This window comes from Entamoeba dispar, genomic scaffold (genome assembly GCF_000209125.1).
Source record: "Entamoeba dispar SAW760 scf_1105229458811 genomic scaffold, whole genome shotgun sequence".
In the NCBI taxonomy this organism is placed as follows: Eukaryota; Evosea; order Mastigamoebida; family Endamoebidae; genus Entamoeba; species Entamoeba dispar.
The window spans coordinates 18,250-29,264 of NW_001853379.1; the positions used below are offsets into that span (position 1 = coordinate 18,250).

The 11,015-nt window shown below is 21.2% G+C and overlaps 3 protein-coding genes across 3 annotated transcripts, besides 30 other annotated features; 1 reads left to right on the forward strand and 2 right to left on the reverse strand.

Moving 5' to 3' along the window:
- Positions 1-93: part of a microsatellite that runs on past the window's edge.
- Positions 94-130: 37 nt separating this feature from the next.
- Positions 131-311: a microsatellite.
- Positions 312-735: 424 nt separating this feature from the next.
- EDI_102010 (uncharacterized protein) lies at positions 736-1,335 on the forward strand (the record flags this gene model as incomplete). Its single annotated transcript, XM_001734937.1, has 1 exon — positions 736-1,335. One exon carries the CDS (start codon positions 736-738, stop codon positions 1,333-1,335), a length of 600 nt encoding a protein of 199 aa, XP_001734989.1.
- Positions 1,331-1,370: a sequence feature (AT_rich).
- A 12-nt stretch (positions 1,371-1,382) lies between these two features.
- Positions 1,383-1,531: a microsatellite.
- Positions 1,530-1,670: a microsatellite.
- Positions 1,577-1,763: a microsatellite.
- Positions 1,626-1,815: a microsatellite.
- Positions 1,685-1,863: a microsatellite.
- Positions 1,864-1,934: 71 nt separating this feature from the next.
- Positions 1,935-1,956: a sequence feature (AT_rich).
- A 227-nt stretch (positions 1,957-2,183) lies between these two features.
- Positions 2,184-2,359: a microsatellite.
- Positions 2,228-2,355: a microsatellite.
- A 67-nt stretch (positions 2,360-2,426) lies between the features above and the next one.
- Positions 2,427-2,471: a sequence feature (AT_rich).
- A 15-nt stretch (positions 2,472-2,486) lies between these two features.
- Positions 2,487-2,550: a sequence feature (AT_rich).
- A 58-nt stretch (positions 2,551-2,608) lies between these two features.
- Positions 2,609-2,764: a microsatellite.
- Positions 2,765-2,798: 34 nt separating this feature from the next.
- Positions 2,799-2,974: a microsatellite.
- Positions 2,975-3,029: 55 nt separating this feature from the next.
- Positions 3,030-3,213: a microsatellite.
- Positions 3,166-3,350: a microsatellite.
- Positions 3,351-3,446: 96 nt separating this feature from the next.
- Positions 3,447-3,502: a sequence feature (AT_rich).
- A 487-nt stretch (positions 3,503-3,989) lies between these two features.
- Positions 3,990-4,176: a microsatellite.
- A 354-nt stretch (positions 4,177-4,530) lies between these two features.
- Positions 4,531-4,598: a microsatellite.
- A 396-nt stretch (positions 4,599-4,994) lies between these two features.
- Positions 4,995-5,024: a sequence feature (AT_rich).
- Positions 5,025-5,456: 432 nt separating this feature from the next.
- Positions 5,457-5,528: a sequence feature (AT_rich).
- Positions 5,529-6,238: 710 nt separating this feature from the next.
- Positions 6,239-6,725, reverse strand: EDI_102020 (uncharacterized protein; the record flags this gene model as incomplete). Its single annotated transcript, XM_001734938.1, has 2 exons — positions 6,239-6,401; positions 6,481-6,725. 2 exons carry the CDS (start codon positions 6,723-6,725, stop codon positions 6,239-6,241), a joined length of 408 nt encoding a protein of 135 aa, XP_001734990.1.
- Positions 6,619-6,647: a sequence feature (AT_rich).
- Positions 6,726-7,299: 574 nt separating the features above from the next.
- Positions 7,300-7,335: a sequence feature (AT_rich).
- Positions 7,336-8,056: 721 nt separating this feature from the next.
- Positions 8,057-8,091: a sequence feature (AT_rich).
- A 161-nt stretch (positions 8,092-8,252) lies between these two features.
- Positions 8,253-8,288: a sequence feature (AT_rich).
- A 175-nt stretch (positions 8,289-8,463) lies between these two features.
- Positions 8,464-8,536: a sequence feature (AT_rich).
- Positions 8,537-8,575: 39 nt separating this feature from the next.
- Positions 8,576-8,685: a microsatellite.
- A 379-nt stretch (positions 8,686-9,064) lies between these two features.
- Positions 9,065-9,583: a repeat region.
- A 121-nt stretch (positions 9,584-9,704) lies between these two features.
- Positions 9,705-9,852: a sequence feature (AT_rich).
- Positions 9,853-9,899: 47 nt separating this feature from the next.
- EDI_102030 (chaperone Clpb, putative) lies at positions 9,900-10,951 on the reverse strand (the record flags this gene model as incomplete). The annotated part of the gene is made up of 3 exons (XM_001734939.1): positions 9,900-10,401; positions 10,440-10,516; positions 10,604-10,951. 3 exons carry the CDS (start codon positions 10,949-10,951, stop codon positions 9,900-9,902), a joined length of 927 nt encoding a protein of 308 aa, XP_001734991.1.
- Between the last annotated feature and the right edge of the window lie 64 nt (positions 10,952-11,015).

Below are 11,015 nucleotides of genomic sequence, written 5' to 3' on the forward strand. Positions count from 1 at the left end.
CAGAAGAAATGACATAATGAACAAAATAATTGTAATGAATAGTTGATAAAATATATGAAAAGATTGATAAAATAACATATGATAATAATATTATGAAGATATTAAATATAAAAGTGAAATGCTAATTATATTCTTATCTTATTTATTTTGTGTTTATTATCTTTTTATTCTTTATGATTTATCACTTTTACTATCCTTTTTATTTCTTTTATTCCTCTCTCTTCTTATTTCTTTTTATCTTTTATTTCTTCCTCATTCTCGTTCTTCTTATTTTATTATCTCTTTTATTTCTTTTCTATTTCTTATGTTTTATTGACGTTTTGTACCAATACACTCATCTTTCTCTTCATCATATTCTTCAATAGAACCATTTCGAATGAGTGATTTTGTGTATCTCCGATTTCTTTTTTATCTTGTCATTTTTGTTTTCTATTTACCAGTTCATTCATTATAAGAAGAAAGAAAGATGAATAAATCACAGAATGATAAGAATGCACAAGTGATGATGATGACATTCTTATTTTAATTATGTAAAGATGGTTTTGGTAGTTCATTTGTTATTTAAACATCTCATCATCACAATCTCATCATTTCAAACAGTTAAATGTCCTGTAATCAACAAAAGAATGTTGTAAGAAAGAATGTCAAGAGAAAGAATGTTGTAAAGGGTATTGATGTAAAGAGTATTGTAAGAAAGAATGTTGTTGTCCAAGAATTAAAGCATTTAAGAAATTTATGAACACATTTGAAAAAGCACAAATTGGAAAAGAAGCACCAGAATTTAAAGCACAAGCATATTGTCCATGTGGTTCAATCAAAGAAATTGATATTAATGAATATAAAGGGAAATATGTTGTGTTATTATTTTATCCATTGGATTGGACATTTGTTTGTCCAACAGAAATGATTGGATATAGTGAAGTTGCAGGACAATTGAAAGAAATCAATTGTGAAGTTATTGGAGTGAGTGTTGATTCAGTTTATTGTCATCAAGCATGGTGTGAAGCAGATAAAAGTAAAGGAGGAGTAGGAAAATTAGGATTCCCATTAATATCAGATATTAAAAGATGTATTTCAATTAAATATGGAATGTTAAATGTAGAAACAGGAGTTTCAAGAAGAGGATATGTCATTATTGATGATAAAGGAAAAGTAAGATACATTCAAATGAATGATGATGGAATTGGAAGATCAACAGAAGAAACTATTAGAATAGTTAAAGCAATTCAATTTAGTGAAGAACATGGAACAGTTTGTCCAATCAATTGGAAAACAGGGAAAGATACAATTGAACCAACACCAGAAGGAATCAAGAAATATTTAACAACACATTAAAATAAACAAGATATTTTAATAAATTTTATTATTAAGAAGAAAATGATAATAAACATATAAAATAAAGAATAAACATAATAATTTAATAAATGAATAGAAATTAAAAGAAACAATAATAAAATAAAAGAAATAATAAAGAATATTTCAAATAATATAATAATTAAACAATAAAATGATATAAACAAACAAATAAATATTTTATATAATATTTCAATTATTATTTATTTCTTTTATATTATTCTTTATTCTATTTGACTTATTCATTATTTTTACATTTCTTATATTTATTCTTTTTACTTTTTATTATTTATATTTATTCTTTTATCTCTTATTCTTACATTCTCTCTCTATTTTATTTTTCTTCTATGTTCTTTTACTTCTTAATCATTATTATTCTATTTATTCTATTCATTTCTATTTCTTCATTTCTTCTTATTATATTCTTTATTATCATTCTTTTGTTTTATTTCTCTTATTTTTTCTTTATTATCTTTTCTTTTTGTATATTTCATTCATCAATTATTTCATCATTCTCATTATTCTTTTATTGTTATATAGTATATTTTATTGAGAGATGATTGCTATGAACAAAACACAACAAAATAATTATAAAAATTATAACAAGTTATATTTGAACAATTATCTAAATGGAGGAATACCATAATGATAAAAGTAATAATCAACAATAATACATTGATGTTTATGAAAGTGATTGATGGAACTGGTATATCTCTTTGAAGTGTTTAAGAAAAACAAAGAAATAGATGAGATAACATAAATAACAAATATAATGATAAGAGAATGAGATTATATTTGATAATATCAAAAGAATCATATATTCAGTTAGAAAAAGAAGATTAATATATAGAAATGAAATTTAAACAATAAACATGAAAGAAAGATAAAAGAATAATATGAAATAAAAACATAAAGTTAGAAAAGAAGAAAGAGTAGAACATATATAAGAAAGTTGAATGAGAAATAAAAGAATAGAAAAAAGAAATGAAGAAATAAAAGAAATGAATGATAACATTGAACATAACGAAACAATAACATAATATAAAATATTGTAAATAAACGAACAGTTATTGTATATTTTAATTTTACAATTGATAATATCAATTAATTATTAAAATGTCAATGAAGTCATGATAATTTTATTTTATTATCAAATGAAATCAATTATAAATAACAAATCATTTAGAATTAATAATTCAATTGATAGGTCAATGAAATTATACAACAAATTAAAAGAGATATGTAATGAAGTTGAAAATAAATAAAAAGAGAAAGTCAATAACAAAAAGAAATAAACAGAAAAAGAAATAATAGAGATATTAAAACAGAAAAGAAGAAAAATGGATAAACAATCTATATATATTAATATCAGAATTAATGAATGATAAATAGTTAAAATAATCAATGAATATTATATTCATATCAACAATTATATGAAATTAAATATAATTATACAATTACATCAATTATCAAACAAATAATAGAAGAAAATACCAATAAAAGTAATAAATGAAAATTTAATGATAAATTAATGTCAAAATAGATAAATCAGACAAATATTAGTTAACAATAAATATACAACAATTAAATGAATAACACTCATAAAAAGAATATAAATAAAATGAAAACACAATAAAGAATCAATTAATATCCATATTTAATTATTACTAGAATGTAGAAATAGAAAATAAAAGAGAAAATAAGAAAAGAGTCAAATTGAATTTATTACTGATGAGATATTGAAAAAGAAAAGAAAACCATAAACAAGAAATTAGAAAAATGACAATAAAAGAAAATACAATGAGATTTTGGAAAGAAATATAATAGAAAGAAGAAACAAATAAAATAAGAGTGAAGAAATTGAATAAACAATCAAATGAATAAGAAAAAAGTCTAGGAATAGATTTAATTCAAATAATTTGTATAAAATAAGTTATAACAGTAAAAGAATAAAGAAATAAAGAATTGATTAAACATCACTAAGTATAATAAATGAAATTCTAAAATGGATATTAATACAAAGAAGAGAACCAGTAAATCATAAAAACTACAAACAAATTAATGTTAAGTTGTTTATTAAAATTCTTTACTTGATTTATTAAAAAATGAACAATAATTATTAAAGAATAATAAAATAAAACAAATAATACAAATACATTATTGATGAAAGAGATTCTCATTCCATCTAATGAATAATTACTTGAAAATGAATTATTACAAACATATTTTATTAGAAATAAAATGAATAGAAATGTATATAGAGGTTATGAAAGGATATGTTAATGTAAAACATTAATTGTTAATAAAATAGTTAAAATAATACAATACTCAAGAAGATATAACTGAGATTATAAAATATAAGATGAATGGAAATACGACTATTGTATATTCTAATAACATAATGGTGAAATAAACAATGAAACAAGAATATTCCAACGAGATGTATTGTCTCTTATTCATATTATTGATTGATTGTTTATCAAAACATTGAATGAGAAGAATTCAAAATGTAATTACACATAATCAACAAATGAATATAACATAGAAATAAATCATTTATTTATATTGATGATTTAAAATAATTGCAAACTCAAATGAAGAAATGAAATTGCAAAATACATAATAAGAAGAATATTTAAATAATTAATAAAAATAAATGATGATAAATGATGAATAATGATAGATGAAAATGAGAATGGACCAGAATAAATAAGAAATAACACACAAGTAAGTAACAATAATACATAAAATAACTATGAACAAAATAAATAAAGAAAAATGAAATAGAAGAATAAACAAGTGAATTAAAGAAATAATAAATAATATAACAACAAGAGAAAAGAGTAGTATTGATCTAATACTGATGATAATACAGATGTTCTATCAAAAATCATTATCTGATTATTGATAATGAACTGGACATTATGTGAAATAAAACATAATGAAATAGAAATAAGAAAACTATTTTATTCAAAGTCTGTATATTCTAAGTTGGTAAAATGGACAAAGAACACACAACTGGTAACTTTTTAAAGTACATTAGAAATATATGCAGAAATTTCATAAGAAGGAAAAGAGATACAAAGAAGTTCATTAACAAAATTGAAAATATGATAGTACCACTTTTAAAGAAGACCATACATTAAGTAAAGAGTGAATTAAAACAAAGAGGTTGAAAGAAATAATACTAATAAGAAATAATAATGATGAAAATAAAAATAGTACTCAACTAATAAAAAGAAAAAAGAAGAAGATAAATGATTGATAGAAAGAAACTGAAAGCATTAATAGTTTTATATGTGAATATGATAAATTTATATATGAACTGGCAATAGTTATCAACCAAAATGATTGTCGAGTGAAGGATATGAAAGTATATCAGAAAATGAAATAGTTATATCAGTGATGTTGATAATGATTATATAGATGAAACAGAAATAACAGAAAGAGTGTTAGAAACAATAATTGATGAGAGTAAAGGAAAAGGATAAATTATAAGATAAGATAATGAAAGACTAAAAAAGAGAATAGAATAAATGGATAAAAAGATTTTATAAAGAGTAATACAACTCTTTAAAAACATATTTAATTCAAAATCAAATAAATGGATTTTACTTATGAATTAAACTAGTTGAAATAAGTTTTATTTAAATATATATTCTAAATTAATACAAAGAGATAGATTATAAACAACAAGAAAATGATATGGAGTATGATTAATGAGTGAAAGAGATGAAAGTTGAAAAGAAATCATTAGAGTATATTTGAAAAATGAATATAAAACAATAACATAAGAAGTAAAGAAATTAATAGAAATAAATAATGAATATGAAAAAGAACAAACTTTCCATTATTTACACTTTATACTCTTCTTCTATTCTCATTGTTTTATTGTTTTATTATATGTATATTTTCCATGTTGTTTATTCAATTTCACATTCTCATCTATTTCACATTATTAAAATGAATGGATAACTTGTTGGTGATATAAAAATCTATTATTTCTTGTATTCATTCATTTGTTAATTCTTCTACTTCTTTTACTTAATTCATTTTTCATCATCATTAAAATATTGAAAGAATAGAAAGTACAATGTCTATCGTATTAAATTTTATATCTTTTATTGTTGTTATTCATTTTTCATTTGTATTTTATTGTTAAAATAAAAATAAATGATTGATTTATACTATGATTAAAATAGTAATAATACTCCTAATGATCATAACAGATGAAACACTATCATCATAACTATCATTAGTATAACTATAACTACTTTCACTACTTATTAAATAAATTGACTCAATATGATTCTGACATGTACAACATGTATACTCACTTATTATTTCAATATCTTAACCATTTCTATAATTACAATCTTCATGTGTTTTAAACATGAATTCAATAATTATTGTTTTCTTCAACATATTTTGTTTTATCATCACACTTATTTATTTGAATTGTTGTAGAAATCATTGATTTAGAAATGTCTTTAATATTACACATTTGATTTATTTCAATGAATGTAACAATATCATTTCTAAATGAAATATCTGAAACAAGATCATCAAAAATACTTTAAATTCAAGGAACAACTATATTAGATATTTCTTATTTGAATATTTGAATAACATAACTCCTGTTACTTTCTGTTGTTTTAACAACTTTCTTAAAAACATACTCTTCAGTTTTAAGACAACTTTTAACACTATTATTTTATATTTAACATTGCTTATCTTTGAATAAACATTTCATTTCTTTCAATCCATTTAAACCACATCTTTAACAAACTACATGGATGTTCTGTATCTTTTCAATATTCAAATTATACAAATATAGATATTACAACAATAAACACTCTTGTTTAAATTCATTCTCCATCAAATATTATTTCTTCATTCTTTTATCACATCTATTTTCAATATATAAAACACATGTTGTAATAATATCTTTAGTACCATGAATTGTAATATCACTTCTTTTATTATATTGAATGTTATTATCATCTTTATTCAATTCATAAATATCATTTGAATCAAATATGTCATTTCTACATCATGTTTTAATAAATATCTTGATTTCATTTGTTGAACTTTTCTAAATGAAGATGAAATATCATGAATATGTACTTTACTTTTAATATTAATAATATTTCTAATTTCAATTTCATATCATCAAATCTATCAATAATAATATTTTCAAATTCATTATATGCATTATTTTGATTATATTTATATTGAACAACACCAATTTGAGTCATAATGAACTTATTATTATAATAAATATTACTATTATTGTAGTATGTGTATTGTGTTTTATAATATCTCAGTATTTTCAAGTTTAATATCAGTAATATATTTTGATGGTATTTCATTACTTAAGTCATATGAATTATTACTATCTTCATATACTTGTGTACATTTATCATCATTAATTATTTTAATTTGATAATCAGATATTTAATATTAGATTTATCATCTTTACCATTCTTATTTTCAATAGTAGTGATACTATTACTAGATTTACTATGAGATAGTGTTTTTGTATTTTGAATATTCCTCTCATGTGTATTCTCTTTATTAATTATCCTATATTCTTTATCTTCTCCATTCTTGTTGTTATGTTTTGATTGTTAGTTATTCTAATCTATTGTTTATGAAATACATTCATATACTTCTTCTCATATTTAAAACATTTTGCACTATCCATATCTTTATCAATGTGGAATGGAAGTTCTAAAACATTGTGATATTCATTGTTATTATTGTAGTGGTTCAAACAGAAAATTCAAGTTGAAATCTCTTCTTCAAAATTGATTGTAATAATCAATAAAAAACAAATCATTGATTATAAAAGAAGTTACTCACTCATTTAAATACATCACCATTGTTATTCAATCTTTTAAACACTATATTTGATGAGATGTATTCGTTTTTCAACTCAAATTCTTAATAAATAAATATTATAAAAGATTAAATATTAATGAAACAAATCAAATACCTAACATACTCTTGATCCATTTCTCTTTTTAATAGTAATATTTAGATTACTTTAAATGTTTCTATTTATTATCAATTTATTCATTTTCTGTGAATTACTTGTTTTCATGTTGTTGTTATTTAATTTAAGTTTTCTCATGATGAGTGATATGAAATAGTTTCTTTATAATGAATTATACATTGTGATTAATAAGAGAATATAATCCAGTGAATTGTGCTTTATAATATTGTCAACATTTGAATACAACTTATTAATCATCGTTTCATACAAACTAGATTGGTTATTTTCTATATTTTTGACATTTCTAACTCTCTAAATTTACAACAACATCATTCTTTTATATTTTTTACATTTCATCATTCAAATTTCAAAAAATATTATATTAACTGATAAACTATTTATTTTCAATAAAACAGTTGATAGAGAATGTGTTATTTTACAATATAATAAATAAAATTGTTTGTTTGTAATGTGTCAACTAAATACTAATCACTTTATTCATGACTAACATTGTTTGAACATGTTTACTTCTGATGACACTTTGAACAAAATATAAAATTTCAATTGAATTAAAAAGAAGAATTAATGAATTTGAATAAAACAAAATCACAAAACAATGCAAATGATGATATAAATTAGAATTTCAATACAATGTTATGAGAAAGAAGAGATGAGTGAGATGATATTGAATAAAAGAGAATGATGAAATTTAAATATAAAATTATTCATAAAATTAAATTGTATTTACTTCAGAAATAAAAACACAATAACAAATGTTTAATATTTAAATTAAATGAGTATCAATATTTATATGAAAATACTCATGGACATTATATAAAAATATTCATTTCACTTTTATATTAATCACATGTTCATTAATTGTTTACATCATATTCAATACATTATTTATTATTTTATTATTTAATTGATATATTAACAACAATGATAAGTGTTAATAATATTAAATAAAACAAATATGAAGTGATTATAAATTAAAAGAATAAATACTAACAGATATAAATACAGAGAATATAAGTAATGGTAAATGAATCATTTCATGATTTTATTAATCATTTACAAATGAATTAATATCATAACTAACATCTATTAACAATATATGATATTAAAATATTTCATATTTATAATAATTAATGATTAGTATATCTCAATTTAAATATATTTTATCATTCATTAATCAATATGTCTCATTACTGAAGTTACAATTTATTATTTTAAATATTCATTTGAATTCTCTTTCATTATTTCTATTGTTTCTTTTATTTCTTATTTGTTTTTATCTATTTCTATATCCATTAATCAATATGTATTTTTATGACATTTATGATATGATTGTATTTATTCTATCAAATGAAATAGAATAAAATAATGATGAGATAAATCATACCAATATTCATTAAAGTATTATATGAATATCAAACGTGATGTTATATAATAATTATCAATTTTCAATACAGATAATGTACTCCCATCATTCTTCTAACATTTGCACTTCTTATTTGATAATATTTATCATTCATTTATCATGTATCAGTTATATTTTGTTGTTTCTTTTCTATCTTATGATAAAAAATAAGAATGATAAGAATATGAACAATAACAATGAAAGAAGTGAATAAGAAAAGAAATATGAAACTACATAAGAATTAAACAATGAATTAACTGAATAATAATCTCATTTTAACTAAATAACAATCATTATATTAATTTAATGAATAAAATGAAATGACATTTATTAAAATGATAAAATAATAAATAATGATGTGTTATAAACGTGTATTTAATTACTTAATTATCTGATTTTAATCTGATATTCATTAAATTAAAATGGAAGAGTTAATAAACAAGAACACTCATTTCTTTAAAGAAGAAATAGAAAAACTTCCAAATATTCAACAATCAATTGATGATATTAATAAACATTATCATTATTATTTAGGAAGTATTAAAAATGAAATATTTGAAATAAAAGCAGATGAAACATATTCAGAAGCTATTAAAAGAGGAGAAAGAATAAATGATAGAAATGATGAAACAGAAAGAAGAAGAAAATTAGTAATAGAAAAAAGTCAAGAAACAATAAATAAAATAGAAATAATAAAGAATCAAATGAACAAAATAATAGAAGAATGTAATAAAGATGAAGAAATAAGTAATAAAATCATTTCAATTGAAGAAATGATATGAAAAATAAAATACTATACTAGAAGAAGAAATTAATAAAGAGAGAACACATTCCTGTGATATCTAGAGAAGAAGAGAAATTACAAAGAATATGGAATTTCAACAATTAAAACACAAAAACAAACAAAATGAAAGAATATAAACAATGTTCTTAATTATCAATATGATAATTAAAATATCACATATATTTCAATAATTATCATTCTTGAAAATAAATATTAATTATTGAATATGATTTTAAATTTAAAACATTCATTGTTATTGAAATGAATAGTATTTTATATTATTCTTTAATTTATCTTTCATTCAATTTTATTTACTAAATACATTCAATTAGTATTATCATTTATTTATCTGTTATTTTGACTTGAATTTTATCATTTTCATATTCTATTTGAATTTTATTCTTCTCTTTCATCATTCCACTTATTATTGATTTTGTTATTGAAGTTACTACTGTCTTTTCTATATATCGTCGCATTGGTCTTGCTCCATATGCTATTGAATATCCGGATTTAATGATTCCTTCTATTGCTGATTCTGTCATTTCTACTTCACTTAATGGATATCTCTTTTTAATCATTTTAATCACTTCTCCCATTTGTAATTTAACTATTTCTTTTAATTCTTTCTCTGAAAGTGGTGAGAATATTATAATATCATCTAATCTATTAAGAAACTCTGGTTTAAATGTTTTCTTTACTATTTCCATTACTGTTTCTTTAACTTTTCTACTAACTTGTCCTTCTGTTTCTACTCCTTTCATTATTATTTCACTTCCTAAATTTGATGTCATAATAACAATAGTATTCTTAAAATCAACTGTTCTTCCTCTTCCATCTGTTAATCTTCCTTCATCTAATAATTGTAATAATACATTAAATACTTGTGGATGTGCTTTTTCATTTCATCAAATAATATTACACTATATGGTTTTCTACGAATTGCCTCTGTTAATTGTCTCTTCTTCATATCCTACATATCCTGGTGGTGCTCCTATTATCTTGATACACTATGACTTTCCATATATTCACTCATATCTATTCTAACTATATTTTGTTCGTCATCAAATAATTCAACTGCTAATGCTTTTGCTAATTCTGTTTTTCCTACTCCACTTGGTCCTAAAAACATAAAACTACCTGTTGGTCGTTTTTCATTTCCTAATCCTCCTCTACTTCGAATAATTGCATCACTAACTGCTGTTACTGCTTCATTTTGTCCTATTACTCGTTTATGTAGTTCTTCTTCTAATTTCATCAATCTTGTTTTCTCTGTTTGATTCATTTTAGTAACAGGAATTCCTGTCCATCTACTAACTACTTCTTCTATTTGTGTTGGTGTAACTTGTAATGATATCATTGTTGTTTCTTTATTTTGTTCCTTTAATTCTTTCATTCGTTTTTCTGCTTCTGGTATTGCATAATATTTTAAATCAGCTGCTACTTCTAAATCTTTAGTA